The sequence below is a fragment of the Lytechinus variegatus genome, chromosome 10 (assembly GCF_018143015.1).
Source record: "Lytechinus variegatus isolate NC3 chromosome 10, Lvar_3.0, whole genome shotgun sequence".
Taxonomy (NCBI): domain Eukaryota; kingdom Metazoa; phylum Echinodermata; class Echinoidea; order Temnopleuroida; family Toxopneustidae; genus Lytechinus; species Lytechinus variegatus.
Genome location: NC_054749.1, coordinates 21,410,613 through 21,437,468, shown reverse-complemented (window position 1 = coordinate 21,437,468; position 26,856 = coordinate 21,410,613). Strand labels below are relative to the sequence as shown.

At 38.4% G+C, this 26,856-nt stretch overlaps 1 protein-coding gene across 2 annotated transcripts in view; it reads right to left on the bottom strand.

Moving 5' to 3' along the window:
- Positions 1-699: 699 nt before the first annotated feature.
- LOC121422881 (serine/arginine repetitive matrix protein 2-like) overlaps positions 700-26,856 on the bottom strand; it is a 48,762-nt gene continuing 22,605 nt past the window's right edge. Inside the window, exons 5-15 of one of the 2 annotated variants that reach the window (XM_041618109.1) lie at positions 15,064-15,096; positions 12,991-13,079; positions 12,049-12,160; positions 11,183-11,286; positions 10,647-10,819; positions 9,955-10,058; positions 9,305-9,490; positions 8,213-8,252; positions 5,987-7,813; positions 5,256-5,322; positions 700-4,946 (exon numbers count right to left, since the gene is read on the bottom strand). In XM_041618109.1, coding sequence (XP_041474043.1) covers positions 1,175-4,946; positions 5,256-5,322; positions 5,987-7,813; positions 8,213-8,252; positions 9,305-9,490; positions 9,955-10,058; positions 10,647-10,819; positions 11,183-11,286; positions 12,049-12,160; positions 12,991-13,079; positions 15,064-15,096 — 6,507 coding nt within the window. In that variant the 3' untranslated portion in view covers positions 700-1,174. The remainder of the gene's footprint in view (positions 4,947-5,255; positions 5,323-5,986; positions 7,814-8,212; positions 8,253-9,304; positions 9,491-9,954; positions 10,059-10,646; positions 10,820-11,182; positions 11,287-12,048; positions 12,161-12,990; positions 13,080-15,063; positions 15,097-26,856) is intronic. The other variant, XM_041618111.1, reaches the window with a different exon arrangement.

Below are 26,856 nucleotides of genomic sequence, written 5' to 3'. Positions count from 1 at the left end.
AATGCATCACATAAAAAATACAATAAATATTTAGAATTGATTGAAACTTCTTGTTTATGGTTGACCTAAATCAGGAAATCATCTAAAGTTGAGTGGAAAAACCTATGACATCACAATTACAGTTCAGACATCGTAGTGTTTTTTTTTTTTGGGGGGGCTCTGTAACATTTTAAATGCCTCGTATTTCAATTTGTTTACAATTTTGTTGTCAAACTTCATTGCTGAGCTTTGAGATGTCAATTCTGAATGAGCCTAAAGTCTGCAGAATTCATGAGTCAGGACCTCTCTCTTCAATCATCTATTATAGTCCAACTTGGTTGAATATACAGGTTAATATTACAATAATCTGTCCAACAAGATTTGTTAAAGGCAAGTTTGACCGTACATCATTAATATACATTGGGCAAACAGAAAATGCTCACCCATCCTATAAATCTCAATGGCATAAGTAGCACAAGGCAACTGCACTTCACATTAATATTGGGAAATAAAAATGTGATCGAGGTTTGTTTGAGAGAAAACAAAAATCATGAGTAACATTCAGGGCCCTGGGAACAATTTTTTTAACTGGGGGTGCTGATGTCAATTTGACAAGCAAAAAGAAAAGGGTTTTCACCACAAAATGAAGGCTATTTCTTTCCTGAGAAATTTGAAAATTCGACAAGCCCCCCCCCCCCCCAAAAAAAAGCTTTTCACTACAAAATATTGGTAATTTTGCTTACATTTCTCAATTATTTTTAACACCTACCAGAATTCATGGGGGTGCTGCCTATGGAAAATAATACATGCAGCACCCCCACTTCCCAGGGCCATGGTAACATCTACTACAAGTTGAAAGCAAATAAAACTTTCTTATGGAAAGGTGTATACTTTTACAAGTTCTGGGCATAAAACAGTCCCCTTTAAGAAGAAAAATTATTCTGATTTGATTTTTAGACTACCATATATTTGAATTTTTCATATTTTCTTGTGAATGCATTTAGCCACCAACTGGTGAAAAATAATGGTCTATGCACAGAGGACAATTAAAATGGATCTGTAGAGACTTGAATTTGATAGTCCTTCTCAATTTGGTATAAAATAAGTACTATTTCAACAGTCCTTGGTTGATTCTATGGAGCAGATTTTGACCATGATTACTAGAATTTGCATAAAAAATGAAGAAAAAACAAGACTATTTACTACTCTTTTTTGACTTCTTGGATTTCTTATGTTTATGCCTCTGTGATGATGATTTCTTCTCCCCATCTTCATGCCTTTTACTGCTACTGCTACTTTTCTTGTGTTTCTTGTGATGCTTCTTGTGTTTGCGATGTTTCTTGTGGCTCTTTTTCACTGGGCTGTCCTCAGGGCTGGCTGAATCGTCTTCCTCTTCCTCCTCTTCTTCTTCTTCCTCGCTTTGTGTGGAGTGGTCAGAGTCCTCCTCACCAACACTTGGTCTTGGTTTCTTAACCTCATGGTGATCCATGTCTTCAGCATCCTCTTCATAGTCAGGATCAAACGTCTCCTCATCATGACCAATGTCTATTAATGTTCCAGATTTCTTGACCTCACTGGGGCTGCCCGTCTTCTTCTCAGTAGTACTGGTCTCCTTCTGGTCATCAACTGGACTCTCTTCCATCTTGACCTTCTTCGGTTCATCTTCATCTTGGCTTTCCTCTTTAATCTCCTCTTTTGATTTGATTTCTTCTTTTTGCTCACTCATATCCATCCTTTCTTCTTTTATTGGAATCTTCTCTCGACTAATTTTAGTATCCTCATCACTATTCTCTTCTTTCTCAACCTTTATCTTCTTAATGTGTTCAGTCTTGAGCTTGTCATCACTGCTTTTGCGTTTCAGCTGCTTGGACTTCTCCTTCTTCACCTTAGCCTTTGTCTTCTTTGGCTTTTCTTTGACTTTTTCGCTTTCGTCCAATTCCTCTTCTTCCATGTTCTCTTCCTTTATTCTGATGGATTTAGATTTAACCTGTTTCACAGTTCTCTTGAAAGACTTGCTACTTGCATGTCTAGATGGAGATTTCTCTCTGACTCTTTCTGGTGATCTTGCTACCACAACACGCCTGCTATCACCAACTGTTGCTCCAAGTCGACCCTCAAGTTTGGAGCCTTTGGGTAAGGGCGAATCCTGTATCGGGACTTTAGACTTTGGACTGAATCCTGTAGAACTAGTGCTTGAATAGTCCACAATATTCACTGCTGATTTGACAGAATTCTTCACAGCACTTTTATCAGGATCATCACTAACAACAACAGATTTGGGCTTCTTTTTCTTTAACTTTTTAACTTTTGGTTCACTTGATTCTTTTTCAGCATCTTTTACTTTTTTTGTTTTCTTGACCTTCTTTTCTTTCTCAGGTGGCTCTTCGTTGTCTGACTGCTTACCCTGATCATTCTCAGTCTTAATCTTATGCTTTTTAATTTTCTTGATTTTTCCCTCTGTCTCCTTCTGCTTCTTTTTCTTCTTTGTCTTTTTCATTTCAGGTTCTTTCTTAGATTCTTTAGAAGCATCATTGTCTTTGTTACTCTCTTTATCAGAATGATCTTCTTTGCTCGGACTTTTTGAATGGTCCACTGATGTTCTAGATTCTTTCTCATCATCACTCCTTGCATGCTCACTTTCTTGACTCCTCCTGTCTCGATGTTTATGCTTATGTCTGTGCCTAGATTCCTTGTCCCTTTCCCTTTCTTCAGAGTACTTCTCATCACCTATTTGTTCATGCCGTACTCTTTCTTCACGTTCCATGTCATAGTCCCTTTCTGTCCTTCTGTGCCTTTCCAAATCAGTATCCCTTCTCTTATGCCTTTCATGATCCTCTGGATACTCTTTGCTCCTATACTTCTCCTTATGTCTATCACTGTCTCTTTCCCTTTCGTGGTCCTGTCCTCTGTCTCGAGCAGTGTATCTTTCTCTGTCTCGATCATCTTCCCTTTCTCTTTCATATTCTCTTGTGCGATCTCTGTCTCTGTCTCCATCTCGACGACTGTCCCTCTCCCTGTCATCATATGGTCTTTCTCTATCTCGATCAACTTCCCTTTCCCTGTATCTGTCTCTGTTGTCTCTTTCAGGATACCTTTCCCTTTCCCGATCATAGCCTCTATCATAACCACGATCATTGTCATATCTGATCCTTTCTCTGTCATACCGCTCCCTGTCGTTTCTTCTTTCAGTTTCCCATCTTGCCTTTTCACTGTCATAGCGTTCCTGATCCACTTCAGGCAACCGATCCTTTTCATGTCTGTAATCTCTTTCGCGATCTCTGTGTCTTTCTTCATCTCGAACTCTTCCAGGATCCCGTTCTCTATCCCTGCCATGATCTCGATCTCTCCCCCTGTCCCTGTCTCTTTCATGGTCCCGATCCCTTTCACGTTCTCTATCCTGTCCCCTGTCACTGGCTGCATCTTTACCCCTTTCTTGCTCATTTTTAACTTCTCTATTGTCACCTTTTCTTTCTTTGTCTTGTTCTAGTCTCTTTTCTCTGTCTTTAGACCGGTTACCATCTTTTGTTAAATGATCCTTTTGAGCAGACTCTTCTTTCGGAGTACCTCTCCTGTCTCCTGACTCTTTTTCTTCACTGGCATGGCGAGACTTTGATTTGCGTTCTTCATTTTTCTCCTTCTCCTTTCGATCTTCAGATTTCCTCTCTTTGTCTTTGGCTTTCCTGTCTATACTTCTACTTCTATTTTTATTCCTGTCATGGTCTCTTCCTCTGCGATCTCTATGTCTATACTCTCTACTATGAGGATCTTCATCAGCATATGCAGGTTGTGGTCCGTCAGGATGAGGGTATCGGTGGTCTGGTGGATACCTAGAATCTCTAGAATGTCCCCAGTATGGGTCGTCCCTTCTATCATCCCTTCTTTCATCCCTCCTATCATCATATCGAGGATCAAAGGGATAGTCTCCAAATGGTCGAGGAGGTGGCCCTCTGAATTCTGGATGGTCTGGATTGAATGGAGGAAAGTTTGGAGGAGGAGGCAAGCCCGGTGGAGGTAGACCTGGTGGAGGCAAACCAGGTGGAGGTAAACCTGGTCGAGGCAGGCCTTGTTGAGGGACACCAGGTGGGGGGTTTAAGGGAGGAGGTGGTAAAAGTGGTGGTGGAGGTAATGGGTGGGGTAGTCCAGCTGGAGGCATGAGTGGTGGACCTTGCGGAGGACCCTGATGTTGAGAATTTGGTGGAGGACCTTGTTTATGATCATGAGGAGGCCCTTGTGGAGGCATGGGTGGGAAACCTGGTGGGGCATTTGGAGGTCCCTGAGGACCAGGTGGGCCATGTGGTAGCCCGTGTTGTCCTGGAGGCCCATTAGGCGGTCCACCTGGATGGTGACCAGGAGGAGCATTTGGATGATACCTATCAAAGTGTTGTTGATCATTGTATCTTTCATCGTATTGGTCAAAATGTCTACTCCGATCATCATATCGCGGATATCTTGGTCGTTGATACCTTTGATTACCTCGGTATGAATAACCTCTTTGATTGTAAAACCTGCCTCTCCCTCTTCCTCTTCGTCGATAGTCCGGTGGCGGTGAGCGCGAGAAATTCCTTGGTGGAGGTGAGCGTGAGAAATCCCTTCTTCTTTGGTACTGCCTATCTCTCTGCATATATCGTTCTCTTGACATCTGACGGTGTCTGGGAGAGTATGATCTTTCTCTTGATCTGTATCTGTTTCTGTGTGGTCTTCGTTGTGGGGAGCGTGAACGGGATGATGAACGCGTCCATGACCGAGATCCACTAAACGATCGGTAGCTGGATCCTGAGCGGGACCACGATCGAGACCGAGAGCGAGAACTCCATGAACCTGATCTAGACCTTGATCTGCTTGAACTCCATGACCCAGAACTTCTTGACCTAGAATATGACCCACGCAGTTTCCTTTGCTGAGCTTGACAGAACTTTTCCATCTCTGCAGCTACATCATCCTGTGTTTCCTCCGGTTTATCAGCTTGTCTAGATACAAAAATTGATAAAGAAAGAGAGAAAAGAAATTAAAACCTCTACTACAGACAATTATTGCACACTTCCTCAAACTTTTTGACAAATTCAATCAAATCAATTATAGTAATGCAAGGATTTTTTTTCAAATAGTTTCATTTTTTTTAGAAATGTTAGATAAAGCTGACTTGAACGTTATATTTGTATCCTTCTTTGTTATAGTAGAAACCATACAGTAACCTGTTAGTGGTAGATCTCTTAAAAATATCATCTTGATTACAATGTTGATCATTTATAGCCACAGTGCATGTCAAGTAAACTTACGATTCAGTCTTTGGTTGATCGGATGCCACACCAGACTCACTTGAGGACTGAGTTTGAGGTTTAGTTTCTAAGGAGCAAGAAAGAAACAGGTGTATTCATTGTATCAAGATGTCCTCTCATAAAACACAAAAAATCAACACTTAAAAAAAATTGTCAGAGAAAAATATACTTATTTATGAAAATATTAACATGGCATATTTTAAAAACTTGGTAAAACAGACATTTTTCATTATGAGGATGTATATCAATATCTGTATGCGCTGAATTTCATTAATGGCATGAGGAAAACACCATGAATTCAGGACAAAAGGCAGAGTAGTCCCTACCACTTGTCACAAAATTGCCAATTTGTGATATTTTTTTATTTCAATGGAATTGTCAGTGTTAAGCGTTTCATTTTACTTCGGTTTTTTAGGCTCATTATTTCAGCTAAGAAAATCAGAAAACCCCTTTATATCAAATTTTCAATTCATGCAGTACCTTCATTTCAATGCCTTGAAAAACATTCTGAAACTTCTGAGACAATGGAAATATTGTTTTGGACAACTTTTGGCACTCACGCTGCATGATCACTGCAATATTTTGATGACAATCAAAATAAAATCTGAAAAAAAGATTCATGCCTTTGATACTCATTTTGCCTATTGAAGAATCAGAAATTTCTTCAAGGCATTGAAATAGAGGTACTGCTAAAATCAATAAATTCAAAATCATAATGGAAGGTATCATACCTTGAGAAGAAACTTCAAGCTGAGTTGCTGCTGCAGGTGGTGCTGAACTTTGTTCAACATGTGCTTGAGAAGCTCCAACTACTGCGGTTTCAGCTTGAGGTGCCTTATTGACGACATCAAGACTTGGTGGTGGCTTACTGAAGTCTACGATGACAGGAGCAGCTCCAGCTTGCAGACCTGGAGGGGGTTTGTTGAAATCTATGCTGGCAGGAAGTTGACCTACCAGCCCTGGAGGAGGCTGGGTTGGTGCTGTCTGGGTTGAAGGATGCTGTGAGACCCCATGGGAAGTGGCTTGTGGCGGCTGAGCAGTAGATACCACTGTATGATGTACTTGGTGTACAGTTGAAGGTGCAGCACTTGTCTGGACTGTCCCAGCTACGGTGTAAGTCACCTGCTGATTAATAGATTGGTGGGACAGCGAGGCAGATACAGATGTGGGATGTGCTGCTTGTGAATGAGCAACAGCCCCAGAAGAGTGAGGAGGTGTTTGGTGAGCTGGCAATGGTTGACTAGCAAGAGGTTGGTGTCCAGCTGGAACATGGTACACAACGCTTGTTTGTGGTGGACCTGAATGTGAAGGTTGAGTAGTCTGAGGTGGAGCTTGTGCTTGACCAACTTGTGATTGCTGCTGAGGGTGGCTGGGTTGTTGTTGGACAGGTTGAGGGAGATGCTGCCCTTGCTGTGGTGGATGTTGACTTGGCTGTGACGGATGTTGTCCTGGCTGTGGTGGGTGTTGTCCTGGCTGTGAAGGATGTTGACCAGGTTGCGTTGGATGTTGACCAGGCTGTGGTGGATGTTGACCAGGTTGTGGTGGATGTTGACCAGGTTGTGGTGGATGTTGACCAGGTTGGGCTGGATGTTGACCAGGTTGGGCTGGATGTTGACCAGGTTGGGCTGGATGCTGACCTGGCTGTGGTTGATGCTGACCTGTCTGTTGCTGCTGACCAGGTTGCGGTGGCTGCTGACCAGGTTGCTGCGGATGTTGACCAGGCTGTTGTGGATGTTGACCGGGTTGTTGTGGATGGTGACCAGGTTGTTGTGGATGCTGACCTGGCTGTGGTAGATGCTGACCAGGTTGTGGATGTTGCCCTGGCTGTTGCTGCTGACCAGGCTGTGGTGGATGTTGACCAGGCTGATGTGGATGTTGACCAGGCTGTGGTGGATGTTGACCAGGCTGTTGTGGATGTTGGCTAGGTTGTTGTGGATGTTGGCTAGGTTGTTGTGGATGTTGAACAGTCTGTGGTGGATGTTGACCAGGCTGTGGTGGATGTTGACCAGGCTGTTGTGGATGTTGGCTAGGTTGTTGTGGATGCTGAACAGTCTGTGGTGGATGTTGACCAGGCTGTTGTGTGTGTTGTCCTGGCTGTGGATGTTGTTGAGCAGGTTGTGGTGGATGCTGACCAGGTTGGGATGGATGTTGCATCAATGTAGGAGGCTGATGAGTTGCCGGTTGTTGCATATGTTGTGTCTGTTGGTGGAGTGTTGGAGGTGGATGGCTAAGAGTTGCAGGAGCAGCCTGACTAACTGCTGGTGGATACCCTGGAGGTGGCACAGAATGTTGATAGCCAGCTGGTGGAGGATGTGATGATACAGGAGGGGCAAGTGATGTTGCAGGAGGAGGATGCTGTGAGGCTGGAGGTTGATGATATTGTTCATATCTCCCCGACTCACTTGAACGTGATTGTTCATTATTTTGTTCAGAATATTCCTCATTTTTGTACCTCCTATTCTCATAATCATACTCATAGTTTCTGTGGTAGCGTGGACGCGAGTCGTACGGTCTATATGAACCTCTTCCTCTTCCTCTGTAATAAGAGCCACTCTCTCCTGAAAACACACAAGGGAAGAGAAAGCAACTTGTAAGTTTACAAGGCCAACAAAAACATAACACTTGCGACTAAATATCTTGAAAAATATCAATATACACAAAGTAGATGAAAGTAAATAATTTTGGGTAAGATAAGTCTATTTCACACATATTTGTTCTTGATGTTAGATGGTTCCTCTAAGAAACTTGGTATAGAGAAAATTTCCATTTACTAAACGACACGATTCATGATCGGACAATAGTATAACATTGAAATTGGATCCAATACAAATTTTAGAGAAAACATCACTTTGTTTTCAGATTATAAAAATATTCACTCAATTTTCACATTACATGAAACTGTCATTTTTAAAGTAAATATGCTGCACAACATTAACAAACGAATCATTGAGACTCACCTTTGTAATTGTCGTCATAATTCCTGTCTCTGTCCCTTGACTGTAATGAGAAAAGAAAAGGATTGGAGATATTGAACATCAACTTCAAGGTTTATAGAAGTATACTGTGAGCCATCTTACAAAGAAGACTCTTTGACAACAAAAATTGACTGAATCTTACAATGGATATGATTTATCGGTCACTCACAGATATTCTATCCATTTGTTCAAAGAAGAATAAATCAGCTTTGTCCTTCTCAACATCATAGTAATACAGTAAATATGGTCACAACTCAAATAAGAAGAGAAAACAAAATGAAGGGACTGAGGGAAAAATGGCAAATATTACTTACAAATGTACATGATATACTAGCAAGGCAGTGGAAAAGATTTTCCCCCGGTCTTTTTTAGTGTCAAGGTCTATGTTTAGGAAAATTCTTGAGTCTGGCAATGCAGGTAATAAGTGAAAAGAATAAACATCGTAACCAGCCTATGTTATGATCAAACAATGAAAAGTACGCTTGGTATTTTTGCTCCATTTCTCACAGCCTGTTCAGATATGTCACAGCAACGCTGGGAAAGATTTTTCCCCCAGTCTTTTTTAGTGTCAAGGTCTATGTTTAGGAAAATTCTTGAGTCTGGCAATGCAGGTAATAAGTGAAAAGAATAAACATCGTAACCAGCCTATGTTATGATCAAACAATGAAAAGTACGCTTGGTATTTTTGCTCCATTTCTCACAGCCTGTTCAGATATGTCACAGCAAAGCTTACAAACATTAGCAGCGGTCAGATGTGATGAGACTTATTATCTCAATAAATGTACATAAAGAAGGGTCAACTCTCATGTTTAGTGCAACAATGTAACATCTTTTCATTAATTTTTCAAGATGCATCCTTTTGCAAAAAAAAATTCCATGCTGAACTTCATCAGAATTTAATTGGCCAACAATTTTTTGCAGTCGGGCAACAATAAACGGAAATCCTGCCTCTGCAATCTTTATTTCATGCCTCATATCCAAACAAACATTGCAAACAAAATGTTGCTGGAGCTTTGCGGTGCCATATCTGAACGGAACTTTACAAACCCATCCCCTATACCACTGCGTACTTACCCTTGAGTGCCACCTGTCATCCTCCCAGGAGCTTTGACTTCTCTGTGTGTGCTCTGTGGAGGGTGCAGAGGTTGACGGGGGAGGGGGTGGAGGTGGGGGAGATTCCTCTTTGACTTGGGGCTGGGGTTGAGGCTTGGTTTTCGGACGTCGCACGTAGCTGGTCTCGTTCTGAAAGCTTAGCACAGACTGTGGGGAGAAAATTAAAACAATTACAATTCACAGTTATCAACCTGAAAGCAATGGGGCTTTTTAAGAGACCTAAAAGGCAGTTACAAAATTGATCATCAAATTGTGGCTTGTGCAGTTTAGTGTCCGAATGTGTCACCTCATTTTCCCATACACTTTGAGCAGTGAAACAGTGCAACAAAATTCATATGAACACGAAAATAACATTATTAATCTTTTTTAACATGCTCTTTTCTTTATTGTGAAGAGTGTGATGCTACAATGATATTGTTTCAATGAGTTACTTTAACCAATAGAAGATAGCACTTAGGGTTTTCCAGACAAAAAGTTTATGGCAACCTTAATGAACTGCTGCAAAGCTTAAGACAGCGCTTCTGGATATCTTTACACTACAAGCTTCAATATATTCATTCTTCAGCCGTTGACACGTCCACTACTTTGATCAAAAGATCAAGTATGCTCACCTTTCTGAGTTGTTGATTTGGCACAAGAGAATTAGGTGAAACATCCTGTTCATTGCATATAGGACATATGTGATCATCTGTTTCTAGTAGAGAGTTCCTAATACCTGCGGACAGACACAAGTGGTAAGATGATATAATACGTGGACGAGTTCAGCAGAGAGCACCTACCCATAAAGGGCAGATAACAAAATATTACTTGGCAAAATTCTGAAAAAAACAAAAGCTCTCATACCCAAGCCTCTCTTTCTCATGCTTTTTGTAAAGACATTTAACAGAAATTGTTATCCACCAAATGGTATGAGATATAAAAAATCGGGAAGGTAAGTATCTTAACTTTTTTTAAATCGAAATTGTGCGAAATTAAGCCAATGACATCCCCAATATCTAAGTTCTAAGTAAGGCTACACAAATGATAGACCTCAGTATTGGGTAAAATTTGCCATAACATGATACCACTGGAAGAGTTAGAATAATATGTTAACAATCAAAGATTGTTAACATAAAAGAGTTTAATGTGCATAATAGAGTATTATGTGCATTGTTTTCTTTATTTAAAAAAAATGTAGATCTCAAAACCATGTCCCAAAATGCTTGAAAATTTATCACAAAATTGTAAATACGCAAAGACTAGTCGAAATCACAACCAACTGTCTGATCACAATGCATTTTGTCATCATAAACAGTGCACTTACATTCATCACAGAAGCTATTGCCACAGCAAGGGATGAGGACAGCATCAGTCATCAGGTTCTGACATAGCTTACAGAGCAATTCATCAGGAACCTCTGGCTGTTCTTCTTCTGGCTCAGGTGTGTTGCTCTTGACAAACGGAGGCTTCTCCTTCTTGCCAATCAAGTAGGCTTGCCTGGATAAAAACAGAGATAAAGACAGTTACCAAGATAAGATTTAATTTGAGAGTTTAATTAAGAATGCTTATTTTAGGAGGAAAGAATCTTTAGGCTCATTTTCTTTTCATATATTTTCCTCTCAAATTCTACTTATGTGGGCTGTATTTGATATTTGGGGTGTATATGACGTAACCTGTGCATTATTTGTTTTCTTTTTGAGGGTCTTCGTGATCCTATGGCTGTATTATAAAACATGATTTTGTTTATTTCTTTTCTTCAAACTTACAATCTAAACTAATGCTTACTATTCCATAGACTACAGATAACAAAATCCTATATCAGGGGGATAACATATTCTTAACCAAATAAAATCAACTTACAGGTCCTTTAAAGGAATATCCAGTGTCGTCATGCGAGATCTTGGGATTCCTGCAGTAGATTTCATCATCAAACGCTGACCTCCATACACCATCTTATCTTCGTCCTATAAAAAAAAGAATTATTGCATTTTTACTTGCAGGAATGCAGGAACTGATGTGAAACTTTTTATTTGATATTCATAACAGATAATACTAGTGTAATGACAGAGTAAAAAGAGTGTAAAAAACACATATTTGGTCAATAATGAATATAAAAGAAATTGACATGAAATCGGTAAATCTATACTTCACCAGTATCCACGTCACAGGATGTGAAAGCCAATTAAATATGATTAGCAATATTGGCAAGTTTGCAAGAATGGTCCCCAAAGGGTCAGAAAAATTATAATTACAATGCAAGGGCAAGCCGCATTCCGGTGATAATGACAATAGTATCACTCTTGAATGTATCAATGTATTAAGTAGCTATAACATACAATAAGGTTAACCTGAAAATGAATTTGAACAGTGCCGATTCACAAATTTCTTGACCTATGTCCATGATGGTATTGGTATAGCACGAGTCCAATAATAATAATGAAGCGATCATTACAGTCCATCAAACAGACGAGTCGTGTGGTCCAGTGGTTAGAGCATTGGACTCATAATCATAAGGGTGTGCATTCAAATCCCCACTCTGCCATTGTCTCCACTTTGATAAAAAGACCCATCTCTCGTCAATAACTTCTGCCACTATGACTGATTAACCTAGACATAAAATATTTCCTAGGCGATTGGTTGTATACAAGCTTGGCGTTTACCAGCCAAAAGATGTCTTGCCGAGTTCCTATGGGAAATACCATAGACAGAAACAGATTGATACTTACAGCATTCAAATGGGGACATCTGTGCTTGAAGTGTCCAGCCTTGTGGCAGTGGTGGCAGATGTAGTTTCTTGGGGGCGGGGCATTGCGATTCAAGTGCCTTGTGTCGATGTACCTTGACAGAAATAGAATCAAGATAAATGACATAAATTCACCTTGATTTAGGCATAAGATCTGGAGATGATATAATTTGTGTATTTCATAATACTTGCATGTAAGTTGCAACTTAACTCCTTCGTTTTAATCCTGAGAAATTGGTCAATAAGTGTTTTTAAAAACAAGCATTTATGATTGGTTCGGGTTTATCCTATGATAATCCAGGGGCCATTTCATTAAGCTGTCCGTAAGTTAAGAGCGACTTCAAGAACGACTGGTGAACCTTTCGCATGTGCTAAATAATCACAAATGAATATTATTGGTAAATATAATTTACCACAATAAAGGATCACCGGTTGTTCTTATGACACACCCACCTGGGCCAATCCCAACCAAAATGCTTGTCAAAACCCTTCTTTCTTTTAATCATATCTTCAAAGTAAGGAATATGTTGCAACAACAAGATGCATTTGGGAGTGTTCCATATTTCACACTACTAATCAGAAGTTTTTAACATTTGATTTATAATAAGTAAAAGAATCAAGCCTGTTTAATTTTCATGCATGGTGTTGGCAACTTTTCAAGTTGTGGGACGTCATTGACAGTCAAGGGGCCCGTTGCAGAAAGAGTTGCGTTTAAACGCAAGTCAATAAATCAATCTCAAGTCCAAAATGCGCGCTGTTGATTGGTTGAAAATCAAGTTGCGCACGATTTTTAGGGTTGCGATCGATTGCAACACTTTCTGCAACTTAACAATCCTTATCTCAAATTCATCTATTATCCCTGATGCCCGTCTTTTTTGTTCTAGATTTCATGTTATCATGTTGTTGCTTTTTGTTCATGTCTTACCTTGAAGGGTTATACTCCTGTCCAGCCTGCATGACCATAGCGGATATCTTGTCATCTTCAGAGGCATCAATGGACACCAGATCTGCTCTCTATGGGGTTTGCAATGTGGGAGAGATATCAAGTATTCAAGCAACAATTATGTCAAAGTCATTACAGGATTACAGGATCCGACTGCATTCTGATTTTCTTTTTTTCATCCGATCGCATTTTGCATTAAATATGAAAGTTCAAACAAGTTACATTATCTTATCAAGTTCCCAATAATATTAGGAATACTGAAATCTAAATTCTGCTTTGCTTCAAGCCTGTAGCTGATGGCAAAATCACTATGATATCACTATTATTTAGAAATGGATGGACTTTGCATTTATTCCTTCAGGGACGCTTGTAGTAGCCTGTATTTAAATTTTTAATATATACACCACTATCCGGAACTCTGATCTTTATTTTTTATTTACAGGTTTGAATATTCATATCAAACGCTATTCTAATTTTTGTCCATATTCAGATCGTAAATGGATGGTGTTGTGTGCACAGGGCTTTATGGTCAAAACTGAGAAGCTTGTTTTGTATACCTTCAATGCTTTTGTGCATTACACAAAGGTGGATTTGCCATAAATGATTACTAACATGGGAACAATGCTGGTAGCTGATAAGAAAAAAAAATCTGGTTGTGCATTGATTGTAAATGTTAATTAAAGATGAAATTCATACTCCTTTTTGCACATTTCCTGTTCATCTAAGCATCAAGAAAAACTACACAATGTACTATCATAAATGGTGTCTTTAGTTAGCAGCTAGCTAGAGTCACTAGGGTACAGGGGACACCCCACATTTTTTTTTTTGGGGGGGCATTGTCATATTTTCACATGCTTGAAATGTTGGTGGCCTTTGCTATGACTAGTGTTTGACCTTCATCTATTCCTCTTTAGTTTTAAATGGGAAAGTTCTACAGATTGTAGTGACCTTCTCTCTCTCTTCTTTTTAAAAAGTTGTCAGAAAATTTTGCCCCCTCCAGATAAAGTTTGCCAGGTATGCCAGATGTGCCCTCGGGGGGGGGGGGCACTTCCATTGACGAGTGGATACCATGCGCGACCATGGGGTCTCAAAAAGCACCTTAAACAAGTATTAACATGTATTGGCGTGTGAAACCCTATTCCTAACAAGTATCAGAAACAAACGATACCCTTGGAAAGTATTCCCTGAATTGAACCCCTAAACAAGTACAGTGATATTTTAATTGTTATATGTCACAGACGTTGGTTTACCTTTACCTAAATGTACATCATTGGGTTTAGAACGGCCACACCTCGCACAAATCGGACTCTAAACACTTAGTGTTGACTGTTGGAGCAAAAATACATCCTTTATAAAACATTTGTCTTTTTTATACCCTCCCAAATTTAACCCTAAACACATAGCTTTTCTAGCGAAATAGATACCCTTTTTTCATTATTTTAGTGTTTTTACAACCTAATTACGTTACATACAGAACATGCCCTTTCTTAATAATACATCCTTTTTACGTGTTTTTAGGGTCGCGCATGGTATCCACTCATCAATGTAAGTGGCCCCCGGGCAAAGATCTGACCTAGATGTATATGGTTTGTGCCTTTAAAAACATGTGCATGGCATAAATGATTTTACAAACTGGCTCAAACCATGGTTTGTACCACTAAAAAACTGTGCACATTGGTATGGTGCGTGTGATTTTTACGAATTGGCTCAAACCCCTCATTTGGGTAAAAATGAGCAGCTCCTGAAATGCATACATCCACTTCAATTCAAATACTGAAAGAATGCATACGAATTGTGAACAAAATTTTGTATATTATAATTGAATAGAATGTATGCTTTAAATTGGTATAAAAAATTGATCTTTCAAAGCTCAAGGTTACGAGTGTCTGAAAAACATCCAAACATTCAATGCGATTATCTCAAAATCATGTTTTGGAGACAAGTCGAGGTTTGAGCCGGTTAGTAAAATCACTGACAATATGAGCCGTTAAGTCATTTATTTTCAGCATTATTTCCTGAAAGCCTTTTTTTTTCATTATGAAACACTGATCTCACCTTGCTTAGCTGGGCTATAGTCATCTTTAGACCCTGTGTAGAATAAACAAAATTTTGGTTAAGAGAAGGAAAATGCGTGAGCATTGTACTTGGGTAAGAATGAATACAGCAATGCTGCAATGGGGTTGACTTTTCTGATGTTGGTTAATTCATGTTTACTCTCAAGATTGCTGAAGTTCAATTTAGAATTGATAATGTCAAACATTAGCCTATTATATTCATTTTTTTTAAATTCCCTGAATATTGAACTTTGCAATGTCAACCCAACCTCCATATTTTAGAATAATTTAAACTTATATGAAAAGTTGGCAGAAACAATGTCTAAAGAAAAACGTAAAAATATAGGTTGTCAAACATAAATTTCATATTTGTTTCTTCATGAAAAGCTTGACAAATATCATCAATATTGTCTTCATTTTTTTTTCTTCCATTCTAAAACCTAAAATACTTACCAGAAAGGTTCTTTTTAAGAATGCATTCTCTTAAGGCCCATCCACATCAACCCAAGTTTTTACATAATATCCTGCTATTTCTGATGAAGCGAACTATTCTGATCAAAACTATCTGGTGATTCTTTGTAATGGAGATCCAATAAAAGAGCCATGACAGTCCTACCTTGACTTTGGATTATTTAGTGAATAAAATGCACAATTTTGAGAATCATCCAGCTCATTTGGAAATGAAGATACAATTGGTTTAAGCACAGGACAATAGATACATGATACCATAGAATAACATGTTATCTAAATACGAGGCCCCAAAAGTGTAACTCGGCATCTCATTCCACCCACAGAAGGGATTCTTAAAATTTAAGTTTTATTTTGAAAAATGCTCATTATGAGGCAAGAGAATGACCAAACTTGGGCTGATGGAGAACCATGATAATGCATAATTATTGGAATTATTTTTAAGAACAAGGTGTTAATGGTAGACAAGGGGTGCATGCTGTTGGGGAGGGGCTGGGAAATTCATGAATAAATTGTTCGTAAGATTAACAAGGTGTATGGGAATGTGTGAATGGATCAGGTCAGGGATGGCAACAGGGATGGCCCAAGGTTGTGGTATGCTTGTAGCCCCTAACCCAACAAATGAAGTAAAAGAAAAGACCTTGACTGCACTCAGTCAAAATCTGCACCCGCCATCGTTGGCTTGGAAATGTCCAGCACGCCGACTTTTTATAATTGTCATTTTCTGTGACTTTACTGTTTCCACTGTGAGTTTTGACCAAAAAATCCAATTAGATCTTCACACCTGTTAGATACATGAATCAAGTTTGAACCTCAGTTCCCAAATATCACAAGTAGGGTTAATTTTCTGGAAGACCTTTGACCTTGTGACCCCCCAAATTGAAGGTCGTGTGTTTAAATCCCACAGCGATCTGGCGTCCTTTGGCAAGGCGTTAATCTACACTTTGCCACTCTCGACCCAGGTGCTAAATGGGTACCCGGTAGGATGTGAAAGTCATTGTAGCTTGTCCAGTACTGTGTGCGCCTCATCGGCGACTGACTGGAATACTCCCCAGGGAGTGGAAGATGTGCACACATTGTGTGTGGGAATGACTGATTTGGGTTGATCCCTCAAAAATTTTTTTTTACTTATTACAGGGACAGGAACAAGGTATTTCAATAAAGTTAATTGAGACCTTTGACCTTGATATGCCCCAAATTCTCAGATTAAATCAATATTTTTAAGCAGTACTTGGCATATATGTTTGAAATTTATCCATCCAACATTTCTTTGGGTATCGCAAGAAAGAAATCCAGATAGAGGATACAAAAACGCTCATTCTCTGGCAATCATATTCAGTGTGCAGAGGCATAAAAACTGTCTCTGAAATGGACAATGTGTGGAAATATGGTCTAAGGTGACTTCAGGGGTTAAGGGATAAAGTTAGCACCATCCCCCCCTCCTCCAACAGAAAAAAAAATACATAAATAAAAAATAACAAGGGTATGAAAATAGGGAAAAATTTGGGGAAAGAAAGGTCAAACAAGAAAACATACTGGAAATGTGATGGAAACAGCCTAGGCTCATTTGAGAAACACCCTCCCCCTCTGGATACCACAGGGACACCCTTGTTAAAAACTACAGTAATCATATTCCTGAGGTTTTGCTCAATTTTGTTCAGGATTCCCAGATAAAGAAAAACGAATATATTTTCATGCTTTGGAAAGCCAAACAAGTGAAGCAATTTACAACTTGGCAGAGGGCACTTTCACTGCGACTTTCACTCAAACTCATGCAACACTTTAAGACCACAGCCACCATTACCCACAAGTTATCTCTCTTGATAGCTCTTGCTCACTTTGGAACCTCATTCTCTAACCAAAGCCAGGACTTTTCTACACTCCATAGTATCAACCATTGGTTGGGTATTTGTCTCATTAAGAGTCCAAAATATTCACCGTTTCCTGTGTCCCACTACATGACAGTTATTTCATGGTCGCTTTGCCATCCAATGGTAATTACCACGGTAACATTGCTCAACGGCCAATCAAAGTCAAGAATTTTGTGGTAACTGCCATTGAACGACAATGGCAAAGTTAATCGAAAAATAACTTCTATGCAACAGGGCCAAACTCACTTTCTCTGCAGAAGAGAGTCTGTGCATATCGTTCACCCTAATGCTTCCGAGCAATATATTGCTGAATTGGAATTCAGTGCTTGGGGCAGGAAGCATGTTACCAGATTTCCTTGAATTTGATTGGTTGAGAAACGGTTCCTATGGTAACAATGGATAAAACATACTTTGTCGGATAGAACATCAGACAAGTCCTTTTGTGCAACTCTCACTGGCCTGCCTCCATGGATTTGTATGATCGCAAGCTGGGCACTTTAAATTTGATGCATGGTATACCCATGGAAAAGAAATAAGCCCTGGCTTTCACTTCTCAACTTTCTACACTACCGCTGAAGAATAGGTTCAACTTCAAATCACAACCATTCAACAAAGCTCAGACAATCACCAATCAGATAAATGGTTTAAAAAATCATCAATATCTATTTCACTACTATAGCTGGTGAATTGAACTACCAAGAATTGTTTACAGGTTGGGGGCAAGCCATTAATTAAATCACTATTTTGATTTCTGAATCTGAGGGAAAAAAAACCTTGGCGATCACCTCAGGAGTTTTCTTTAAACTGCTCTAAAGGTACCTTGTGTTTGTCATTCTTACAAATCCTTGGAGAATCATATTTAACATACAGAAAATGTTACTGCCAAATGGTGAAGAGGTAAATTGCACATCATTTCTAATAAAACACAAGTGAGAGTTTGCTTTAGTTTTCTCTAGTTTGAAGAACTTGATCCAAGCTCACAAAAAATTATTTTTTCCTAAAATAGACACAAAACAAAGTATGCATTAATGAAGTTGCGTGTTGTGCTCTTCCAAGAAGTGAGTCTGAATAAGCATCTGAATGGTGGGATTTAACTTAAGGTGCAAACTAAAAGTAAATAGAGAAATGCACCAAGAGTAAATTGAACCTCTTCGACTTGCCACACTATACAGGTCACGTAATTGAGCTGTATTATTTTTAAAAGAAACATACTTCTTTGTAAGTTTGTAAGTTAGTAAGTGCTATGATAATATCCGGAAATGGACAGGCTTTGAGCTGAGTGACACGTAAGAAAGCAGAGAAACGAGAGGAATGGTGAAGATTAGGGTGTGTTTATGCTTCCATTGCGAGAACAGAATCAGCGATTTCAAACATCAATTCAAAACGCCGATCGTAAACGTGGTTCTGGGAGTGCTGTTTAAGCTTCACTTTTCAGAGCAAATCATGATCTCCAGCTGGCTTCGCATCGTAAAGCGAGGTCAAATTGGGCGCGCCTTTTTTCGAAAGTTTTTTTTTCCGATTGTTGTTATTACGTAGAGATAACATGGAGCAATACGACTGTATTTGCCCGCGGATTTTCATCTGACCAAAAGCATGTACCAAATGACGTCATTTAAACACGTTTATGATCGTGTTTCTGTTTATGCTACCCCAGAAAGCCTGATTCTGGTCAACCGACGTTTACAAACGCACCTTTTTGTGAGTTTACGATCGGCGTTTTGAAACAGCGTTTAAATGAAAGTAAGCATGGACGCAACCGTGTTTTGGACTAATCAAGTTTGGAAACGCTGATTCTGGCCTGAAAAGTGGAAGCATAAACACGGCCTTACTTATCTTATTGAATACTGCCTCTTCATTTTATTAGACTATGGGACAGAAGGATAGAATCAAATAGTTTACAACATGCAGGGGTGTGACTGGTCACAAAAAAAAAGATCTGAAAAAAGCTGAAGAGTATTGAAAAAAGTCTGAAAAAGAAAGAGCTCCCATACTTTTTGTACAGAGGAAAGTCAAAAATAAGCTGAAATTAAAGGACAAGTCCACCCTAACAAAAACTTGATTTGAATAAAAAGAGTTGATGACATCACTCACTCACTTTCTTTTGTAGTTTATTATATGAAATATTTTTATTTTTTCGTCATTGTCATGTGAAATGAAGTGTCATTCCTCCCTAACTCGTGGAATTCCATTATTTTAACATTTTGTGCTTCAGACAAGGAGGTCCTAATTGTCAAATTTGTAAAAATTGAAATATTGTATAATTCAAACAAAAAACAGAATAGTGAGTGACATCATCGACTCTCTCATTTGGATGTAACTGGCTCGTTCATATAACTATTTTGTTGAAAATAAGCGAAACTTTGAAATGTCAGAACTTTCTTATTTTACATCAGATTTTGATAAAATTTTCAGCATTGTGCTTGTCTAATTTTTCTCTATTGATTCAAATCAACATTTTTCTGAGGTGGACTTGACCTTTAAGCTGGAAAAAATCGGAAATCAGCTAAAAATCTGAACTCTCACACCCCTGAACATGGAAAATAAGGGAATAATATTTTAGTTTCACTTGAGACAAATTTACTCTCACTCAGTGGTAGAGTGGATAAGCTATCTAAATGGATTTTTTTTTCTTCTCAGAAGTACATCATGTTCATGTGATATAATAGTTTTGCACATGTATTGGTCATCTTGGAATTTTGATTGGTGGGGATGCAGGGGTGGATCCAGCCTTCGCCAATAGGGGGGGGGGGCTGAGATTTGTTTCAGCCTTATTTTCCCCGATCAGCTGCTCGAAGTTGATTTTTGTTTGTTTGAAGGGTAGTCCTAATAACCACTTCTAAGCTTTATTCAAATAAATAAATATAAAGTAATCTCATAAGCCTTAATTAAATCGTGCGAGCGTGAAGCGCGAGCAATTTTTTTCCTTTTTCATGTACTTTGTCCTAAAATTTTAACATTCTGGGCAATGTTTGTGATCCTTAACGAGAAATAGAAAGATAGACATCATTTTCATGACATAAAACTCAAAGTAATAATAATGAAACATATTAGCTTTTTTTAACTGTGATCTATATCAACCTCACAATTTTCCTACAATGTGCTTGAAGTACAGGGCTTAAACTGACCCTTTTACAGATCGGAATATCAAATATTTCAAGTTTGTGCTTTGCGTTCGCTTTATTGATTTTTCCAAAAAAAGGTACCGGCAGCGTACCGGTATTTAGAATGCCCAGATTCTAGATTGAAATCTGAAACATGTGCACGGACGTTTATTCAGATACGCATCTTGTTCTCCATCTAAATCATCCAGTTTCAGATCACAATATAAAACAATTTCTGCTTACGCTTTGTGCTCGCATTATTGTAGGAAGATTTCCAATTACTCATCCTTTTCATGATTTACAAAACATGGAAAAAGTGTCCCATTATTTAGGTGTAAATCTTGAATTTTTCCGCTCGCGCTTCACGCTTGCATCAATTTGGGCATTCTAAATACCGGTACCTTTTTTTTGTAAAAATTGCTCCCCGGGTCCTTTACACTCATGAGCTTAGTTTGAAGTTGACCCTCAAATGGTTCTCATATTTTAGTTACAAGAATTAGATATTTCAATGTATGATAATGACCTGTGACCTCACAACTCATAAACCTAATCAGATCATTTCTTCAATATGAAAACATGCATATTTGAAGTAAAACCCTAAAACAGTTATAAGGTAATCATGAGAATGGGATCTTAAGTGGCTAGTACCGAAAGAGTGAGTAGCGTGAAAGCCCCCCCCCCCTTTGAGGAACGTCGGGTATCGACAGGTTGACTGGAACTACACCCTTTGACCAAAGCCCCCCCCCTTCAGTTTTGCAAAAACGGCGCACGGTGACTTTTTTTATTGGGCCATTCTGATTAGTTTTCATTTTTATCTAACTTTCAGAGAGGTTATCATCCAAATCGATTTATTGCCACTTGGTCTACAGCCAGTTGGTCTAATAGACAATTGGTCCAACTTCATTCAGTCTAATATCAGTTGATATAATAACCAGTTGGTCTTATCATTTTGTCCAATATTTGGTCTAATTACCATTTAGTCTATAGTCAGTTCGTCTGATAGGCCTAGAAATGGTTTATAACTATTTGGTCTCATATTGAATTGGTTTATTTTCATCTGGTCTAATCATCAAATATTGATTTGATTTGGTAATTATCAGTTGGTCTAACTGCCATTTCGTCTGAATCATGAGGAAAGAATTCCTCAAACAAGGCAAAAGCAATTTTGTGTCTCGCCCACTTATGAAAATAACCAGAAATATCATGATTCGTGAGGGCACGAAAGAGGATTATATCGAAACTTCATTGTGAAATGACTGGGATGGAATAACACTTGTCATAAGAGCCTTGAACGTAAACTTTAATGTTGACCTGAAAATGACCTTTGACCTTACCATGTGACCTCCGACTGCAGCATAACATGCAGGTCACCTAAGTACATCTACCATCCAAGTTTGGTTGAAAAGCGACTTATGGTTGCGGAGTTAAGAGTCTTGCATGTAAACTTTAACATTGACCTGAAAATGACCTTTGACCTTACCATGTGACCTCCGACTGCAGCATAACATGCACGTCCCCTAAGTTCATCTACCATCCAAGTTTGGTTGATAAGCGACTTACAGTTGTGGAGTTAGGTGTCATAAGAGTCTTGCATGTAAACTTTAATGTTGACCTGAAAATGACCTTTGACCTTACCATGTGACCTCTGACTGCAGCATACCATGCAGGTCGCCTAAGTACATCTACCATCCAAGTTTGGTTGAAAAGCGACTTACGGTTGCGGAGTTAAGAGTCTTGCATGTAAACTTTAACATTGACCTGAAAATGACCTTTGACCTTACCATGTGACCTCCGACTGCAGCATAACATGCAGGTCCCCCAAGTCCATCCACCATCCAAGTTTGGCTGAAAAGCGACTAATGGTTGTGGAGTTATGTGTCATTACAGGTTTGTGACGGACCGACGACATTTGGATCCCTAAGTGTCGCCTTCACCTCTGGTGGGCGAGACAAAAACTGTGCGCACCTGAATCGGTAGCCTACCTTAGCTGGGTAATAATGGCAGGGCCTGCTGGGAGAAAAATTTTCGGAACTGAAGTGGCTACCCTGGGTAAATATACCGTTATTATAATCATCAAATGGTCTAAAATAACACCAAATTTGTCCAATACCAATGTGGTGTGCATCTCATTACTTTTGGTCCATTGCCCACTTTGTTTAACCTCATTTGGTGTATCATCATAATAGCCTCCACCATTTAGTTTAATAACAACTTGGTTTAATTGTCGGTTTTCTCTCTTTTTTGTTGTTGTTAAATATACCAATAAGTGGAGCGCCTCTGGCGGTCTTGCCTGCATTACGAAATTCACCAAAGCAGCAGTTCCGACTTTCAAATACACTATAAAAGAAGTATTCACAAAAAATCATTTAATGACATAATACTATGTTAATTGGCCCTAAATGACATCTGACCTTAACCATGTGACCTAAGATTGTGATAATTACCCCTATGTCCATATTTCACAAACTGTATCCATAAACTTTTAAAGTTATGATGACAATTCAACAAATACCCCCAAACATGGTCAAAGTTCATTGACCTCAAATGGCCTTTGACCCAAGTCATGGGACCTGAAACCCCGCACAGGATGTTCAGTGATACTTGATTAATCTATGTCCAAGTTCATGGACAAGGTCTATGAACTTTGAGGGTTATGGTAATTCAACAAATTCCCCCAACATGGTCAAACTTCATTGACCATAAATGACCTTTGATTTTAGTCATGTGACCTGAAACTCGCACAGGATGTTCAGTGATACTTAACTACTTTTATGTTAAAGTTTTAAGAACTAGATCCATTGACCACAGTTCACTGACCATAAATGACCTTTGACTTTAGTCATGTGACCTGAAACTCGCACAGGATGTTCAGTGATACTTAAATACTTTTATGTTTAAGTTTTAAGAACTAGATCCATTGACCACAGTTCATTGACCCTAAATGACCTTTGACTTTAGTCATGTGACCTGGAATTCGCACAGGATGTTCAGTGATACTTGAATACTTTTATGTTTAAGTTTTAAGAACTAGATCCATAAAGGTGTTTCAGTTATATAGGTAATTCAATAAATACCCCAAACTTGACCAAAGTTCATTGATCATAAATGACCTTTGACCCAAGTCATGTGACCTGAAACTCCCACAGGATATTCCGTGATAATTGAATACTTGTATGTTTGTTTTATGAACTAGATCCATAAAGTTTTAAGTTATATTGTTAACTCAACAAATACCCCCAACTTGACCAAAGTTCATTGACCCTAAACAAACTTTGACCTTGGTCATGTGACCTGCAACTCAGGCAGAATGTCCAGTAATACTTGATTAACCTTTCTAAGATAGGACATTTTGAAATCATTACCTTCGGTCAAGATTTGATGTTCATGCCACCGCCATCGGAAAAGCGGCACCTATAGGCCTCTAGTCTCGCTCTGCTATGCAGGCGAGACAAAAATCATCATTCTTACAAGGTTTGGAAATTCCTAATTCTAGGGAAAAATCATATTTGTCACTTTTCCCTTAAAAATCCTAGTAAATAGGATAATATCCTACTAATTAGTATCTCTGTTTATATATCTTGTCTTGATATTTATTGTTGTCATTAATGTTGATCTTTTCACGTTCTTGGAATTTGATACTACTGTTAATTGCACCATTCTTTTTAATTTCGGATAATGAAAGTGGCAAATAGAGCAATTTAATTGAATTGGATTATTAGAACGGGCTGTAGACCAAGTAGCAATTGACATCTGATGGGTGTTTCATGAAGCTGTTAGTAAGTTAAAGCGATTTTAAGAATGACCGGTGATCCTTTCTTGTGGTAAATGGCATTAATTGGCGATGGTTTTGCGCTTAAGAAGGGTTCACCAGTCGTTCTTAACTTAAGAACGGCTCTATGAAACGGTCCCCTGGACGATGGCCGATTTGAAATAACTCTTTGAAGGTTAGATATACATTCTGAACTTGGTCAAAATGATCAGAATGGTGTATCTAAAAATAGGTCCCAATGCACCCTTTCAGAAAAACGGGGGGGGGGGGGGGTCCATAAAATGCAACGCTACCCACCCTTTTGTTACAAGAATTTTTATTTAAGTAGCAACCTCTGACTTTTCCTCTTGATACCCAAAACTAATTGTCAATACAATACGTAATATGGTACTTTGACATTACAGGGAGTGTTAATATTTTGGGGGCTTATCTAAATATACTAATAAATATGTGTACATTACATTTTCCCCCTTAAATTGAGGTTTTGTGAGGTATCAAGTTTTTTGGGAATCACACAGTACAGGAAACTAAAACAAGTCCCTATTTCACCTCTTTCAATCAAAGCAATTTGTTGGAGGTTTGTGAAATTTTTTAAGATAATGACTTTGGACAGACAAAAAGAATTTGACTGGAAATCTGTTACTTTTCTCTGTCAGTTTGTTCTGAAGAATGGTAATAGTTATAGCCGTTAAATTTAAAGATAATCAATTATTTTCTTTACCATATGTTTTAATCTAAAATCACTATTTCTTTCATCTTTTTAAGAGGATAGGATTTAGAGATTACTTAAGTCAAAAGATTTTGAGTAATTTTTCATTGTTCACAGCCATACATGCATTGCAATGATCCTTTGTTGTGTATTTACCAGTGCATTGTTGGAAAATGGAAATTCCTTAATAAAATGAGTTAAGGGTTTTAGAAATCATCAGTTGTGTCAAATATAACTTCAATAACACAATTCGTTCCTGGATGGAACTTTACTTTAAAGGTCAAGTCCACCTCGGAAAAATGTTGATTTGAATCAATAGAGAAAAATCAGACAAGCACAATGCTGAAGATTTCATCAAAATTGGATGTAAAATAAGAAAGTTATGGCATTTCAAAGTTTCGCTTATTTTCAACAAAATAGTTATATGAACGAGCCAGTTACATCCAAATGAGAGTCGGTGATGTCACTCACTCACTATTTCTTTTGTTTTTTATTGTTTGAATTATACAATATTTCAATTTTTATGAATTTGACGATTAGGACCTCCTTGCCTGAAGCACAAAATGTTAAAACAATGGAATTCCACGTGTTCAGGGAGGAATGAAACTTCATTTCACATGACAATGACAAGAAAATTAAAATATTTCATATAATAAAATACAAAAGAAATAGTGAGTGATGTCATCAACTCTCTCATTTGGATGTAACTGGCTCGTTCATATAACTATTTTGTTGAAAATAAGCGAATCTTTGAAATGCCATAACTTTCTTATTTTAAATCCGATTTTGATGAAATTTTCAGTGTTATGCTTGTTGAACTTTTCTCTTTTTATTCAAATCATGTTTTTCTTCGGGTGGACTTGTCCTTTAATTATGTAAGCATATTGTGAAAGTTCGGTAAATTCTTGCATAGATGAATATCATATAAAGAAATGATTTGGTCTAGAACTTGTTTGACTTAAACTTAAGAAATTTTATTTAATTCTGAGATTAAAGATAAAAAACGTAAAGCCCTGTGAATGAAGGAAGAAATTTATGAAAGAATTTGAATTAAAAGTTATCTGTAAACAAAAATGTAAGTTGGATTAAGTTTTATAACTGGCGAAAGGGAAATTATGAGTGATAGTTATTGAAAGCCTTGTGGAAGAGCCGTGGTGTAGTGGTTCTGACTCTCGCCTTGTAAACAGAGGGTCGTGTGTTCGAATCCCCCCGCGGTCTAGCGTCCTTTGGCAAGGCGTTAATCCACACTTTGCCACTCTCGACCCAGGTGCTAAATGGGTACCCGGTAGGATGCGAAAGATATTGTATGTTTGATTTTGCCAGCGCCATAATGAGGCTGCGATGAATGCAAGGAATGCTCCCCAGGGAGTGGAAATTGTGCACTTTTCGTGCGGGATTGAAATGAATCCAATGACCGGGGTAATAATATGCTGTAACGCGCTTTGGGCCATTCTGGGAAAAGCGCTTTATAAAATTGGGTATTATTATTATTTTAATAGTACTTTCCTGCTTGTTTTTATGCAGGATTTCCATCAAGGTTGAACCCAACACAATTTTCAATGAACACAGGGATAACCAAAATTAGAGATTATGATTTAATCAAAGACCTTGTCACACGTTTTCATATTGTTCCAGCAATGTATATAACTATACTACTATTTCCCAACAGTTTGATCGGTAGTTTACATGACCTACAGCTTTGGTTAAGCCTTAAGGTTTAAAAATGTAAATAATTGGGGTGCATCATTTAACTTTCTGATCTATGACCAATCTCTTTTCATCCACTGATTCTTTGTGAAAATTTTTTTTTTTTTTTATATTTCAGTGCTTTCTCTCTCTCTGAAGTTTTTATTTCTTTTGATAAGAGCCATTTGAA